The 16,762-nt window shown below is 45.8% G+C and overlaps 1 protein-coding gene across 24 annotated transcripts in view; it reads left to right on the top strand.

Annotated features, from left to right (window-relative positions):
• celf2 (cugbp, Elav-like family member 2) overlaps positions 1-16,762 on the top strand; it is a 1,121,102-nt gene that overhangs the window by 733,598 nt on the left and 370,742 nt on the right. For 2 of the 24 annotated variants that reach the window (XM_063072712.1, XM_063072704.1), the window contains exon 1: positions 3,363-3,558. The exons of 20 other annotated variants lie outside the window; for them this stretch is intronic. Coding sequence is in view for 1 of the 4 variants with exons in the window: in XM_063072696.1 (XP_062928766.1) it covers positions 12,416-12,486 (71 nt within the window). In the remaining 3 variants the exon portion in view is untranslated. Of the gene's footprint in view, positions 1-3,362; positions 3,559-12,064; positions 12,487-16,762 lie in introns of those variants that run through there. 2 more of the 24 variants (XM_063072715.1, XM_063072696.1) reach the window with 2 other exon arrangements.

The raw sequence follows: 16,762 nt of genomic DNA, 5'->3' as shown, positions 1-16,762 counted from the left end.
ATTGAGGGGGGATCTGATTGAAACGTATAAGATCCTAAAGGGATTGGACAGGCTAGATGCGGGAAGATTGTTCCCGATGTTGGGGAGGTCTAGAACGAGGGGTCACAGTTTGAGGATAGAGGGGAAGCCTTTTAGGAGTGAGGTTAGGAAAAACTTCTTCACACAGAGAGTGGTGAATCTGTGGAATTCTCTGCCACAGCAAACTGTTGAGGCCAGTTCATTAGCTATGTTTAAAAGGAAGTTAGATATGGCCCTTGTGGCTACAGGGGTCAGGGGGTATGGAGGGAAGGCTGGGTTCTGAGTTGGATGATCAGCCATGATCATAATAAATGACGGTGCAGGCTCGAAGGGCCGAATGGCCTACTCCTGCACCTATTTTCTATGTTTCTATGTTTCTATGTAATGAGGCCAGCCAGAAAATTAGTTTCAGACTTATAAAGGTTATAGAGAGTGACTTAAAACACGTCTATTTATTGATTTAGAGATAGAGAACAGGACTTTCAGGCCCAACGAGCTGCACTGCCCAGCAACTCACCCGATTCAACCCTAGCCTAATCACAGGGCGATTTGCAACAACCAGTTAATCTACTCGCCGATATGTAGTATTTGAAATGTTGGAAGACACCGGAGCACTCCGAGGACCATGCACTTCAAGGGAAGGACGTACAAACTTCTCTCAGACGGCATTGGAATTGAACTCCGAACTCCGATGCCTCGAGCTGTAATTGCGTCGCGGTAACTGTGATGCTACTGTGGTGCCCCCTGGTAGTCATAACAATGCAAGAGAAACTTCAAACTATGGAGGCTCCCTACTTTCAGTGCAACGTGCCCCTCCCTGAACTATGAGTTAAATATGAAAATTATCCTAAACCTTTGACCCAACCTCTGTCAATGGTTCATGGATGCTGATGATATCACTGCATGTGGTAAAAAATGATAGTAAAATAACGGCAGCAATAGGGGGCAGAAAGGGCTTGGTCCGATGACAGGATAGGCAGGACTTTGACAGGAAGTGGTTACAAACACTTAAAAAAAAGGCCTATTGTGAATTCCTTATCCAAATAAAAATAAAATTTTAAAAAAAGGCCTAAAATAATGCCAACGCTTTAAAAAATAGGCCTAAAGTTGTGTCTAGTGCACATTTTATGTACATTAAAAGGACACAAAATTCACCGGAACAGTTATGGTGAGAGGCTGGGCACATTGGGACTCTTCAGTAGAGTGTAGGAGATTGAGGGTGATCTTATAGAGATGTGTTTAATTATGAGGAGAATAAAAAGGTTGAATGCACAACAGTCTTGTTCCTTGGGTTGGGGAATCAAGAACTAGAGAGCACAGGTGAGAGCAAAGAGATGTAATAGGAATCAGAAGGAAAACTTCTTCACCCAGAGAGTCATCCACATATGGAATAAGATATCTGAGGAAGTGGTTGAAGCAGGTATATTAACAAAATTTAGAAGGTACTTGGACAGTTACTTGGATAGAAAAGGTTTAAATGAATTTGGGCCAAACACTGGCATTAATAGGAATTTTGGTCTGCATGGACCAGATGGGGCAAAGGGCCTGCTTTTGTTGTATATGACTCCGTGATTCTCTGATTATGCAGCACTCCTGCAGTACTGCATTACCCAGACTTCTTGTGTTTAGTTCACTGGACAGGGGTGAATCTCTTGACTTGAACAATATGATGCTGCCCACTAAGGTGCAGAGATCATACGTGACGCAGCAGATGCTGGAAATCTTGAGCAACACACACAAAATGCTGGAGGAACTCAGTAGGTCAGGGAGCATGGATGGAGAGGAATAAGCAGTGGACGTTTCAGGCTGAGATCCTCTGAAACCTTGAAGTTTCTTTAAATGTTAATCTCTGTTTAGAGAGGCAGGGAAGATTTAAAATTGGGCTATTTTGTTTGTTGCTTTCGTGTGCGGAGGAAAAAAATAAATTTGACAAAAGCAACCAAATCGAAAGAATAAAGCCCACATTTAGCTTGAATAGAGAACTAGTCATGCAGGGTAAAGTAAAGTCACAGCAGGCATACAGAAGATACAGCTGCAAGGAAGAAAGCAAGTAAAGTCTGAAGAAGGAGGGATCAACAGAGGCAGTGTAACTCAGAAATTGTCAGTGCTGCTTTTAGTTAGTCAGGGGAGATGGGAGAGGCCGGCATGATATTGTAGAGGTTAGGGACAGGTTGCAAGCAAAGTGAAAAGGGATTGGAAGTTGGCTGTCAAGTTTCAGAGAGGTGGCTAGGAGACTGGAAGGTGTGGTAATTGAAGGATTTAGATAATTGACTTGCTTAACTGAGACGTTGTGGGATTAAGGGCCCGGCTGTCACATGACCAGACAGAAAAGGAAATGGAGGCAGGAGTAGGCCACCAGGCCCCTCAAGTCTGACCCTCCATTCATGATCATGGCTTCCTTGCCCTGGCCTCAACTCCATTTCTGTGCCAGTCCTCAAACCTTTCAAATATTTAACTACTGTCACTTTAAGCACATTAATGATCTGCCCTCCACCATAACAGGAAAATTCCAGAGGCTCACTCCCCTGTGAGGAAAGAAATTTGGATGGACAATTTTGTCTAAGTATCTCCAACAAGAGCAGGAAGTAGTGAATGAGGTTATTCCCATGAATCCTGGTCCATAACAAAGCATGTTGACAGGATGGCCTGGTGCATTTTTTTGGTTGGTGTGATTTGACCCAGGAATCATTGCAGACCTATCTACATGCCCATAGTTCTAACCCGAGCCTATCCGCCTTTGGAATGTAGAATCAGACAAAGGCATAGTGCTTAAGGAGAGTGCAGTTTGTAGACTTATGGTTTGTAGTGTGGGATGACTCAGTAGTGATTGGCACAACACTTTACAGTGCAAGTGATCTGCGTTCTGTTCCGACCACTGTCTGTCAGGAGTTTGTACATTCTCCACATTACAGTGTGCTTTTCCTCTGGGTGCTCTGTTTCTCCCCTCATCCCAAAAGGCATACAGGCTAGGGTTAGTAAGTTGTCCACATGCAATGTTAGCGACGGAAACATGGCAACCCTTGTGGGCAGTCCCCTGCACATCCTCGAACTGTGTTGGCCATTGATGTAATTGATGCATTTTGCTGCAGGTTTCGATGCACGTGTGGCCAATAAAGTTAATCTTTAAAGAATCCTTATCTTTGCATGTTAAGTTTGACTTTCGCCTTGTTGAACAAGGCAATGGAGCCAACACATTGACAATTTATCGTGGCACTCTTCAGATTAATTTAGAGCGTGATGAGCTGACTCTCACTTTCTCTGGCATGAACAGGAAGTGTGACTGCCACGTTGCAAGTACCGGTAGTTAGATGACATCAGCAGTGCTGCTCTGCAGCTGCGCACAGGCAGAAGGAGACCTGCGAAGCACGCTCCCCTTCCTTTTCAAAAATCTGCAAGCCTCTCCCCTACCCAACCTAACTAGGCCCTCCCCAAGGCCTAGTGCAAATTCAGGCCCCTTCTCAACCCGCCCATTGGCCAGAGAGGTCGATCAGCTCTGGGTGAAGAGGAAGTCAGATTCGTAACCTCACACGTGCGTGGTAGGTAAGTGTTGCCCAGGCTCCTTCTGCTGATCCTCAAGTGCAGCCCACCACTTCTCCCAAGTAGGTTTGCTGAGTAATTTTAAAGGACGGTGTGGTTTAATTCTTTTCTGTGTTCTTTCCATTTTAATCTTGATCGGCCACCTTTCTTCTCTTGAAATACTCTGTCATTTCATAAGCTTATTTAAATTCTTGTGCCAGCCGCACAGCTCGGCCTGAGACCAAGTTTGGAACCTTAGTGTTCATTCTGTATCACCACTCTAGCACTACAACAGATATGAGTTGACTTCCCCTTTATCTTGATGTCAATAGCGAGGAACCTCCACTGGCCTTTGTGTCCTGACTTTAAAGTCTGACTTTAAAGATTGAAGTTTTATCATCAGCTCCCAGTTTATGAATCTCCTCTTGCTTTTACAGTGAGGTAGGTAGGCCTGGAGGTGTCTAGGGTTGATCACTGTCCTGTTAGCTGATCTGGTGTAATACTACAATTGATCTCAGATTTTAAGATAAAGGAGAAGGTAAGATCAAACTGTCAGTCTAGATTGCAGTGCAGGTACTTTCTCTGTGGGAAGAATCAACCCGGGGTCAAAACTAAACCTCCTTTGCAGCAGTGTATGTGAACCAACTGGTAGGCCGCTTTCTAGGCCAGGCCAAGACCAGGTCCATTCCTGTCTTAAGGGTAATTTAAACAGGGTAACTGGCTTTCCCCTGTTTTATTTAACATCGTAATAAACATTTTATTATGTTCATTGGATAGAGACGGATCCAGATTTCATCTCAGAATAGATGGTATGTTTTACACCACAAGGGCATGTCTTAAACCCCAGGATCCAAGAAAATATTTGATAAAAATGGGTCTTGAGATAAATCTCAATAAGGCTGTGTGATTAGTAAGAAGCAAGACCTTTGTTTTTAATACTGTTGATAATTGACTCCTTTATAGAGGGTGAGATTAACTTTGTTGATCCTGAGATAGCCGACCAGCTTCTGAGTCGCCATGGCGTTATCATTTCCTGTCAGTCACCTTATATACAGACACTCTTGTGCCTAGTGTTACTTTATGGACACACAAACAATCTAGGCATATAAGCTAATTTATGTATTTATATTTATTGTGTTTTTTTGTGTTGCGTCATATCTAGGGTAACAATTATTTTATTTTCCTTTACACTTGTGTACTGGAAATGACATGATACAACCTGGAATATTGAATCTTGAAGGTGTGTTAGCAGTGTGGGCATTTACCTATTGAAGATGTTTTTGCTGAGAACTAAAATAAATTTATTGTTTTTGAGAGGCATCAGATGCATTTCTTTTGTGGGAGACTTGCTTTTCTCAAAGATCACTTACAACGGCTTTGTAATAGCCGACGTTAACACACAGTAAAATGGTTGTTGAGGCAGGGCTGCTGAACAAGTCCACACATGTAAATCAGTTACTCTGCCATCCAGTTGGACTCTTTAAATCGCAGAACTCCTGGTGGTGATTCATGCTTATACCTGGTTGTCTTTGACAAGTGTGCCACTTGTTTTTGTTTTTTTTTTTGAATAGCAGGGTTCCTCGTTTGGCTACTCACGGCTTGGCAGTAATAATCGAGAAATTCTATCCCAGAGAATAGGATTTGTTGCTGATAAAATTACATCAATTGCTCAAATACTTAATGAGTGGTTTGTGATGTCTGCCAAGTTGCCCTCACAGGTTATTCAACAGGCATTATGGAATCCAACAATGTAGAACACTTATTTTGAAGATCCCAGCTTCTATAAAGTCTTTTACATGTGCAGTACTTTCAGATATCACAGATATTCCCTGCAGAAACAGAGTTGAACAACGAACGTGAGATGTTTGCACAATTAACACAGGAATATGCTTTGTGCTTATTTAGTTGTATGTATCGTAGTCTATTGCCGATGAGGTCCCGTGTACGACCTGAGCACCCAGTAATGTATTCTCTGCCTATCATGGCCTTCTCTGTGGAATAATTTCAAGAACCCTGCCCATTCAGTAAAGTAGATAGATAATAAGCACTCATCACTTGATCTGCAGAAATGATATTGGCTTATTATTGTCACGTGTACTGAGATACAGTGAAAAGCTTGCACACTGTTTATGCAGATCGAAATATTACACACTGCGTTGAGGTAGTACAAGGTAAAACAATAACAATGCAGAACGAAGTGTAAATCTGCTGAAAAATTGTGGTGCAGGTAAGCAATAGAATGCAAGATCATAACGAAGTAGATTGTAAGGTCAAAAGTCCAGCTTATCGTACTATAAATTTACTTAATAGTCTTGTTACAGCAGGTGGAAGCTGTCCTTAAGCCTGGTGGCACGTGCTTTCAATCTTCTAACCAGTGGAAAGGGTGAGAAAGCAGAATGTTCAAAGTATTGTTAGATTACAAGCATGTCACCACATACAACACTGAGATTGTCTTTCTGTTGGCATACTTAGCAAATGGCTAGGGTGGATGGGGTCTTTGGTTCTGCTGGCCGCTATCTCGAGGCAATGAGAAGTGCAGGCAGAGTCCAGAGAAGAGAGGCTGGTTTCCATGATGTGCTGAGCTGTGTCGACAACCCTTTGCAGTTTCTTGCAGTCAAATGCAAAGCAGTTGCCATATCGTGCCATGATGTATCCAGGTAGGATGTTTCTGTGGTGCATAGAGAAAAATTGGTAAGAATCTATAGGACGTGCAAAATTTGTTTAGACTCCTGAGGAAGTAGAGGTGCTATGAAATTTGAGGTGTGCTGGGGTTTGATGTTTGACAGGTTCCTTCTGCCCTGATAATCTCCTTTGCAGTCAAAAAAAATATTTTAACATGCTACATTTAGTTAAGCATCTTTGGATCTTTCACTATGTTAAAGATGCAAAATGAATTCAAGAAGTTGTTACAGAAAGGAAATCATGTCATAATATCCGTAATTAATCAAAAACTTACTGGAAGTACAGTTGCGAAAATTCAGCAAAAAGCCGTGAGATATTTAGCTCCCAATAAAGCAAAGAGTGTAGAATTTAAGAAGACAAATCATCAGAGCTTGTAGGAGTAATTGGAAGCACTGTACAGCTGCCGCAAAACAGCAAATTTCTTGTCATCTAAGTCGGTGATAACAAATCTGATTGTGATTCTAATACAAACCTCCTGGTGAATGAAACAGTTGTTAGGAGTCAAAACAAATGTTGGAAAGTGAAGGCTGAGTGCTTGTTTTCTGAAGCTATAGTAGACAAAGATGATGAAACATTAATCTCAGGTCCATTTTGTTATCCAGACCTGTTTATTGACCAACAATGTATCCTATACTTTTGTGCTGTATGTACCTTTGCTTGTGTGTAGTGTTTCTTTGTATTTACTGTGAATTCCTGCAAGAAAATGAATCTCAGGGTAGTATATGGTGACATATATGCTCTCCGAAAATAAATTTACTTTGAACGTTTTGCACATTATGTGGAGGGGTGCCGTAGATGTCTTACTGACTCCCTCCTTACAACTCAAATTGGATATTCCAATAGTCTGAATTAGAGAATCTGGTAACCCACGTTGCTCAGTTCCCCAGATGAGAAGATCACACACTGCGACAAAATGGTGTCATATCTACAAGCACGTTGTTCGTTCCTTAGGCTTTTCTAACAGCACCTCCCGAGCCCAGTACTCCACCAATAAGGGCAGCAGGTGATGGGATCATTAATATCAGCATCTTGCTCTCCACCATCTTGACTTGCCATTCCTTCATTATTGCTGGGTGCAGCACCTGGAGTTTCTCTCCTGACAACACTGTGCTTACACCCTCACCAGAAGGTCTGCAGCAGTTCAAGGAAAGAACACATCAAGCCATCTCCCGGGTAGTTAGGTATGAATAATAAATGCCATGCGTGCCAGTGACACCCTGCAATCCTGTCAGGCAATGTTAATATAAAAAAAGCTACAAACAAGATGATCTCATCTGGAATGTGGTATGACAATGGATTGCATTGAATTTAGAGAGCACCAGCTAGTTATTAGGCTCAACTGGGATACATCAGAAAATGCTGGAGGAACTCAGCATCTCAGACAGCATCTATGGAGGGAAATAAACAGACAGTGCTTCGGCTAGAGGCATTGACTGTTTTTTTGCCTCGATAGATAAAGTTAGCCTTATTTGTCACATGTACATTGAAACATCAAAACGTACTGTGAAATCCATCGTTTTGCATCGATGTCCAATACAATCTGAGGATTGTACTGGGGGCTGCCCACAAGTGTTGCCATGCTTCTGGTGCTAATATAGCGTGCCCACAGCTCACTAACATACCTAACCCGTATGCCTTTGAAATGTGGGTGGAAACCAGAGCCCCCGGAGGAAACCCGCACAGTCATGGGGAGAACGCACAGACTGCTTACCGATGGCAGCAGGAATCAAATCCTGTTCAGTGATCACTGACACTGTAAAGTGTTGCATTATCTGCTACTTTTTACTACACAGCCCCACATACTGCCTGACCCGCTGAGTTCCTCCAGCATCTTGTTTGTGTGTGTTGCTCTTCCTGTGACTACGTGAGTTTCTTCTGGGTGTTCTGGTTTCCTCCCATCTCCCAAAGACATGGATTTGATAGGTTAATTGGCTGCTCTAAATTACCCCCCCCCCCCGTGTGTCAGCAAGTGGCAGAATCTGGGGGAGCTGATAGGAATGTTTGGAGAACAGGTTACAGAGAACACTAATTAAGGGGACGGGATTGCATTGACAAGCCAGCATAGACATGACTGGGTGAATAGCTTGCTTCTGATGGAAATCTGGTGATGATAAGATGCAGGAGGGGAGAAAGGTGGGTGATGGAATGACTTCAAGAAACAAAAAACGAAACGGCCTGTTGAAACATAACCTGCCCCAGCCCTTATACAGCACGGATCACTTGTTTAAGGAGGACGAAGGTGTCAGCGGTGCTGCATCCAGCCTGCTAGAGAAAGGTTAGCAGGCTGCATGAGAGGAACCGGGAAATAAAAATGACTGTCGAGCTCTTTCAAAAGCTGGTGTTAGGAAGAATGGCCAAACTTCCTCCATCAGTCTGCAACTGTTTGATTATAAGCAGTGTGTGCATGTACGGCTTTGTGAATATATTCACCACTACATATTTAATCACACATTGGTAGATCATCAAAGAGGTAAGGCACATCATTATCCATATACTTCTACATCAATTGAAGCCGTCACTTGTATTCCAGTGACTTCATTCCATTTATTTAATCGACCCCTTGCTGCTGACACTAAGTGACAGTGAAGGGAAATATATTTAAATTTGTGGTGTGGTGCAGCTGTTAACTATAACAGTTTCCGGTGCAACTTAGAGTGAAGTCTGTGACCTACTTACATACTACTTTACCCCTGATACCGTGATTAAGAGCAGCTTTGAATCTACTTTTTCTCTCCAGGGACTTTGATTTTGCAAGAATTTTACAAACTGCAGAGAAAGGTGGGGTCAATGAGAGACAGGGGTGTGAGTACACACTCACACGCACACACACACACACACACACACACACACACACACACACACACACACACTCTCACTTGTTGAGAGACTATATTATGAATGCACAGAGGCCCCAGTTTCCTCCCACAGACCTAAGACACACGGGTTAGTAGGTTAGTTGGTTCTTGTAAATTGTCCCCATTAGGCTAGGGTTAAACCAGTGGGTTGCCAGGTGTCACGGCTTGGTGGGCTGGAAGGGACCGTCTTGCGCTGTTTCTCTAAATAAATAAATGCTGATGTAAAAATAGATGCTCACAAAAGAATTAGTTAATAAGCACAGTCGCCTAGTGGGTAACCAGGTAGTGTAGTGGTTAGTGCAACAGTATTACTGTGCCAGTGACCCAGGTTCAGTTCCTGGGTTAGTATGTTCTTCCTGTGACCGCGTTGGGATTTCCTCCGGGTGCTCCAGTTTCCGCCCACATTCCAAAGACAAAGTTAGTAGGTTAATTGGTCACATGGGTATAATTGTGCGGCCTGGGCTCATTGGCCAGAATGTGCTGCATCTGTAAATAAAATAAGCAGGCACACAAGAATATATGCTTATGCCTGTGTGGATAGGAATACACGGATCTGCATTTACACACATCACATCAACTACCTCCATGGGAATGTAATTGTTAATAGAAATACACCCTTAATGTGGAAATAATTAGAATTATAAACTGTATTAGAAAAACAGATTAGATTTCCTCTGTTCCCTTCATATTCCACATTAACAAGTATGGAATTTACATAAAATTAATAAGGTTTTCTTTAAAAATTATCTCTGTGCCTTTTCTACTCATCTAAGATTGAATGTCTCAGTCTCATCTTTCAATAACATTTTAATTACTGCTGCTAAGAATTCTGGCAAAGTTGTTTAAGGTTCCCTAACAGGACAAAATTGGATAAAACAGAGACTCTATTTCAATTTATAAGAATACTTTTCAATTAATTGGTCCAGTTGGCTCACTTCTTTTTGTGGTAACTTGCTATGTGCAAAATGCCTGTCATATTTTCGCACACTCCATTCTGTTGTCTGATGAGGTGCATTGAAACAGTTCTGAAAGTCATGGTCTGTTATATAGATCTTTTTGCCCTTTATCAAGCAAAGCAGTAATTATTTGCCTTATATGGCATCGGTCTTTGCACGTAACACTTTCAAGCAATTGCTTTATCTTAGGGCCCCAAACATTGCCGTGATTTGTAATAGGTAACATAGAAACAGCCTCAAACTCCAAGAAACACTGGGGAGTTTCCCTGCACTGGCTAATGTCGTGTTTGCTGTGATATTTCCATTTTGTGTGGAGCTCTGCCTGTGTAGCTGCAGAGGGAGCTCAGAGCATTGGCAAGCTTCAATGAGTATCTAATCCCTCATATTACAAAGTACAATTATGAATCATGACCCAAAACCTTTCATCACTTGATCAGACTTTGACCTTTCCTCACATCAAGTTTTTCTCTTTGTCCACTTCATCACTGTAGTTTGTTCTACATGTTCCTTTAATATTCTTGTTGCTGAAGAAACCCAATAATTTCCTTTAAAACATTCTGTCTCACTGTGAATGGTTGCAGGGAGTTTCTCATAACTTCTTCCTACGTTTACGTACATTTACCTGCCTTCTGTGTAAAAGAACCTCTTGTCATCTCACCATTAATTCTTTTTCTTGTAATTTTGGAATTTTACTCCCGAATTCCTCATCATCCATCTGGTGATAATCATTTTTAGTCATGAAAATTATTATTCAGGTAACTCCTTAACCACCTTGCCCTTCCCCTGGACAACATCGGTGGCGTGGAGAGGGGAGACTTGCTGCTCGGGCAACTGCCGGTCTTCCATACAACCTCGCCCAGGCCTGCGCCCTGGAGGGACTGAAGCAGGACTTTCCAGGTGCAGATCCATGGCCTCGCGAGACTAACGGATGCCATCCATCCTTAACCACCTTATCCTCAATGAAAAGAACTTCTGGCACAGTCACCACTTTCACCTCTTCCAGCATCATACTGAATTTTGTTAAGCAACTGGTGGAAATTCACGTGACAGGCAGGACAAGGTTGTATTTGATCAAAGCAACAAGAGGACGGTTGTGTAGTGGTTAGCATAACACTTTACAACACTAGCGATCCGGGTTCATGTGCCTGTAACCACATGAGTTTCCTCACACATTCCAAATATGTACAGGTTAGTAGGATAATTGGTCACATGGGTGTTATTGGATGGCATGGGCTCGCTGGGCTGGAAGAGCCTGTTACCATTCTGTATATCTACCTTAAAAATTAAACTGGTTGGTGAGTGAAATGGCCAAACTGTTTTGGCCTTCACACCAAAGAGAATAACGAAGTACAGAAAGAAAGTAGCGGAAGTCTGGGTTCAACAGTAGAGAGTTTTTTAATTTTGGGGTAGAGCACTGTACACATACAAAATGCTGCAGAAACTCAGCAAATCAGGCAATGCCTATGCAGGGAATAAGCAGTTGATGCCTCAGATCGAGACCCTTCAGGTGAGTTGTTTATGTATGGAGATGTTTTCTAAATATTCAGTCCATTCCTGTTTTGAAACTCAGTCTAAATAGTTTCAAACAGTAAGAACAACTTGGTCTTGAATGATACCCTTCCATTGATAATGTGCCATTTGAATTTATTGGTTAGTTTATGACCATTTATACAAACTAAAACAGAGGCAGTTATATATTCTGGATTGTGGGTCATTCCTGAATCCTGATAGCAAAGGCTAAATCCACATCTAGTTATTTTCCATCGTGTGTTACAAGGCAACTCACGCAGAGTGCTAGAGGAACTCAGCAAGGCTGGGCAGCTTCTATGGAGGGGAATAAACAGACGACCTTTCCTGCTCAGGTCCTCACCATAGATGTCTCCTGACTATGCTGAGTTCCTTCAGCATTATGTGCATGTTGTTCAAGATCAACATGCTCAAGATTTCCAGCATTCTGCAGAACCTGCTGTGTTTGTGTTCTACCGCTGCCGCCACGGTGCTCAAAGTGTTAACAAGTGCTCTTCTCTGTTTGTGTGGAGAAACGTGCCAAATATATTCATTCAGTGAAAGAGCTTGTTCCTGCAAAAAGAATTCAGGGGAAAAAAGCTCTTAAGCTTGGCACCAGTTTCGAACAGAGTTGCACCTCCCACTTTCAGCACCTGGCGTTCTGAAGACAGTTGCATCTGGTGGCAATTCCTTCACCCTCCACCCCATCTTCATTGAAGAAAAGAGAGAGAGAAAGGGAGAGAGAGAGAGATATGTGACAACTGCCGCACTGGCTGCCTAAACGAGGCCTCCCACACCTGTCCCTCTCGATCTGTGGGCAACAGTTGTCCAAGCGGACTCGCCGAGGGCGATTTATTTGCCACCAGCGTGCCGAGGGAAAACATGACTTCTTTCCAATTGGACTTTCTGCCTGAAATAATGGTTGATACTTGTGGCCTGACGTCCGACACACTGTAAGTAGGACGGCCGAATGCGGCTTTGCAAAAGGTCGATAGCGTGCAGCTCCCTGCAAATTGTGTTTTGTTAGGACAAGAGTTTCGTTGGAGAGAGAGAGAGAGAGAGACTAACATTAAATAAAAGAGTGTCAGGCTGCGTGAGCCGAGCATGGAGGAGGTTAAAGCGGTCTAACTGCAGAGAAGGATGTTTGTGTGAAGCTGTTTTTACCACTCTTCTCTCTGTGAAAGGACAAATGTAATTGGCAAGACTTTCTGGGCTGTGTGTGTGAGAGACTGTAAGCAAAAGGATGCAAGATGGAGAACATTTATTTAGTGTCCGTGTTATTAGGAGGGCTTGCGGAGCCGCGGGCTAGGAGGAGCGAGAGAGAGAGCGCGCGATTGAGCGGACAGGTGAAGCTTCGTCTCCCGGCCGCCTGCGGTCGGTCGGATTCGGGCCGGGCGGAGCCCGCTGATAGAGGACGGGGGGGTGGAGATGTGGATGAGGAGAGCGGGCTGCCGCTAAGGCGGCGCAGTCTCCTGGCGAGGAGGGAGGTGTGAGAGCAACTGCTCCGCGAGAAACCGATGGAGATGTTGTGAAGCCCAGGGATAATAATGAGCCCCTCTGTCCCACCCCTTTCCAAAATTCCGTGGTGTTGGGGAGGGGGTGCGGGGTGGAATCAGTGAGATTTTTTTTCTCGCTCCCTCACCCGATGTCCCGGAGTGGACATGAAGCTCTCCCACCTCTCGTTTCGCCCGGGTCACTGTGTACGCTCCCAAATGCAGACTTCTCTATTCCCCTGGGGTGTCCGCATGCCGCCCACACGCCTTCCCCCTTCCCCCCTCCCCCTCCCCCTCTCCCCTTCCCCCCTCCCCCTCCCCCTCCCCTTCCCCCTCCCCCTCCCCCTCCCCTTCCCCCTCCCCTTCCCCCTCCCCTTCCCCCTCCCCCCCCTTCCCCCTCCCCCTTCCCCCTCCCCCTTCCCCCTCCCCTTCCCCCTCCCCTTCCCCCTCCCCCGTCACACTGCACCTCGTCTCCCCTCTTCCCTTGCTCCCCTCCTCCCCTCCCCTTCCCCTCCCCTCCCCTCCCCTCCCCTCCCCTCCCCCCTCCCCTCCCCTCCCCTCCCCTCCCCCTCCCCTCCCCTCCCCTCCCTCCCCTCCCCTCCCCCTCCCCTCCCCCCTCCCCTCCCCTCCCCCCTCCCCTCCCCTCCCCTCCCCTCCCCTCCCCTCCCCTCCCCTCCTCCCCTTCCTCTCCCCTCGTCCCCTTCCTCTCCCCTCCCCCTTCCTCTCCCCTCCCCTCCTCCCCTCCCCTCCCCTCCTCCCCTCCCCTCCCCTCCTCCCCTCCCCTTCCCCTCCTCCCCTTCCCCTCCTCCCCTTCCCCTCCTCCCCTTCCCCTCCTCCCCCTCCCCTCCTCCCCCTCCCCTCCCCTCCCCTCCCCTCCCCTCCCCTCCCCTCCCCCCCTCTCCCCCCTCCCCTCCCCTCCCCCCCTCTCCCCTCCCCTCCCCTCCCCCCTCTCCCCTCCCCTCCCCTCCCCCCTCTCCCCTCCCCTCCCCTCCCCCTCTCCTCCCCTCCCCTCCCCCTCTCCTCCCCCTCTCCTCCTCCTCCCCTCCCCCTCTCCTCCTCCTCCCCTCCCCTCCCCCTCCCTCCTCTTCCTACCCTACCTCCAACACTTTGTCTTCCTTTGCTGTTCTGATTAAGAGTATCAGTCCAAAACTTCAATTGTTGGTACTCCTCCTCCCTGACTTTCTCCGCCATTTGTGTGTGTTGGAGGGGCGGGATCGGTTTGCCCATTCTCACTCCAGTGAGCCTAAACATCTGTGAAAAAGGAGGATTGTAATCCAATAATGTCAATGTAAAATTTGTAAGTCCCAGGTCGCCTCAAATCAGTGTGTATTGGGGTTACTGGATAAAAGATCTGTGCTTGCACACTGCTAAATTAATTAGGAACAATGCAGCTGGAGCAGATTTGGGGAGCAGTCACTATCTAAACTCAGAATGAGTTGGGAATTGTGGAACATTCTTTTAGTCCTGTATACAGGAGGATATGTTTCCAAAACAGACAGGCAGCTGGCGTTTGTCTCAGTGGGACCTGTTGAAAACAGGAAAGAATGTCATTGCATATCTTCTGATTTTTGTTCAGTGACTTCCTTCTTAGGATAAAATGACTTCTTCCAATCAGCAGTAGGGGAGGAGAGAGGAGGATGGATCAACAAATCAACCTGCATCTCGGCCTTTGAGTCTTTCATAACTGGATGCTGGTGTTCTTTTTCTTTTCCATTTCGACTCCACGCAAACAATTGACTTCAAAGAGATTGTTTGGCAAGTGTTTGTGGGGGGGGGGATGGCATTGGGGAAAAATCGATTTCTGAAGTTGCTTTAAAAGCAAAAGATGAGTGAGTGACTACTTCCATGCTGAGAGCTTGGCTTGACTGGTGACGTGCTTGTGTATCTCTGCAAGTTTTGAGGATCTGGACATCATTGGAGGGTACAATGATGAAAGGTTTCTTTGTCACGTGTACATCAAAACAGTGAAATGCGTCACTTGATTCAATTCAAATCAGATCAGCAAGGTTTGATGTAATCATTGATACAAATATGATCTAGATCGATTTTATATACACACAATCAGTGGCTACTTTATTAGATACCTCCTATACCTAATAAAGTGGCCACTGGATGTACGTTGGTGGTCTTCTGCAGTTGTTGCCCACCCATTTAAAGATTCAATGTATTGTGCATTCAGAGATACTCTTCTGCCACACCACTGTTGTAACATGTGGATACTCGAGTCACTGTCACCTTCCTGTAAGCTTGAACCTGTCTAGCCATTCTCTTTTGACCCTTCTCATTAACAAGGCCGTTTCACCCTCAGAACCACACACAGTGGATTTTTTTTTTTCTTTTTTGCACCATTCTGTTGAAACTCGAGGTTGTTGTGTGTGAAAATGAGTCTGTTAGAAACTGTTGATCTCCTGCCAAACAACACTGCCTGGCACCAACAATCATTCCACAGTTAAGTCACTTCAATCACATTTGAATTGAATTGACTATTACTTAAATCCCTCATATACATGAGTGAAAAATCTTTGTTACATCTCCATCTAAATGTGCAATTTATAGTAATTTATAATACTGTAAATAGTATGTATAACAGGACAGTCAATATAACATAGAAATACTTTGTGTCAGCATGAATTAATCAGTCTGACAGCCTGGTGGAAGAAGCTGTCCTGGAGCCTGTTGGTCCTGGCTTTTATACTGTGGTACTGTTTCCTGGATGGTAGCAGCTGGAACAGTTTGTGGTTGGGGTGACTCGGGTCCCCATTGATCCTCCAAGCCCTTTTTACACACCTGTCTTTGTAAATATCCTGAACAGTGGGAAGTTCACATCTACAGATGCACTGGGCTGTCCGCACCACTCTCTGGAGAGTCCTGAGATTGAGGGAAGTAAAGTTCCCATACCAGGCAGTGATGCAGGCAGTCAGTACGCTCACAATTGTGCCCCTGTAGAAAGTTCTTAGGATTTGGGGGCCCATACTAAACTTCTTCAACCGTCTGAGGTGAAAGAGGCACTGTTGTGCCTTTTTCACCACACGGCTGGTATGTACAGACGACGTGAGATACTCGGTGATGTTTATGCCGAGGAACAAAGCTGTTCACCCTCTCAACCCAGATCCATTGACAGGGTGATGACTTCTTCTCTGTAGGCTGCCTCATAATTGTTCGAGATTAGGCCAATCAGTGTAGTGTCATCAGCAAATTTAATTAGGAGCTGTGGGTGGCAACACAGTCATGGGTATACAGAGAGTAAAGGAGGGGGCTTGGGACACAGCCCTGAGGGGCACTTGTGTTGAGGGGCAGAAGTGAGGGAGCCCACTCTTACCACCTGCCAGCGATCTGACAGGAAGTTCAGGATCCAGCTGCACAAGGTAGGGTTCGTGTTTTCTCTCTCCCCCACCTCTCTCTCTCCCCCCCCTCCCCCCCTCTCCCCCTCCCCCCCTCTCCCCCCTCCCCCTCTCTCCCCCTCCCCCCCTCCCCCTCTCTCCCCCTCCCCCCCTCCCCCCTCCCCCCCTCTCTCCCCCTCCCCCCTCTCCCCCCCTCCCCCTCTCCCCCTCCCCCTCTCCCCCCTCCCCCTCCCCCCCCTCCCCCCTCCCCCCCCTCCCTCTCTCCCCCCTCCCTCTCCCCCCTCCCCCTCCCCCTCCCTCTCCCCCCCTCCCTCTCCCCCCTCCCCCTCCCCCTCCCTCTCCCCCCCTCCCTCTCCCCCTCCCTCTCCCCCCTCCCTCTCCCCCTCCCCCCCTCC

Source organism: Mobula hypostoma, chromosome 20, assembly GCF_963921235.1.
Source record: "Mobula hypostoma chromosome 20, sMobHyp1.1, whole genome shotgun sequence".
Classification (NCBI taxonomy): Eukaryota; Metazoa; Chordata; class Chondrichthyes; order Myliobatiformes; family Myliobatidae; genus Mobula; species Mobula hypostoma.
The sequence above is the reverse complement of the archived record's forward strand: the minus strand, read 5'-3'. Positions and strand labels throughout refer to the sequence as shown.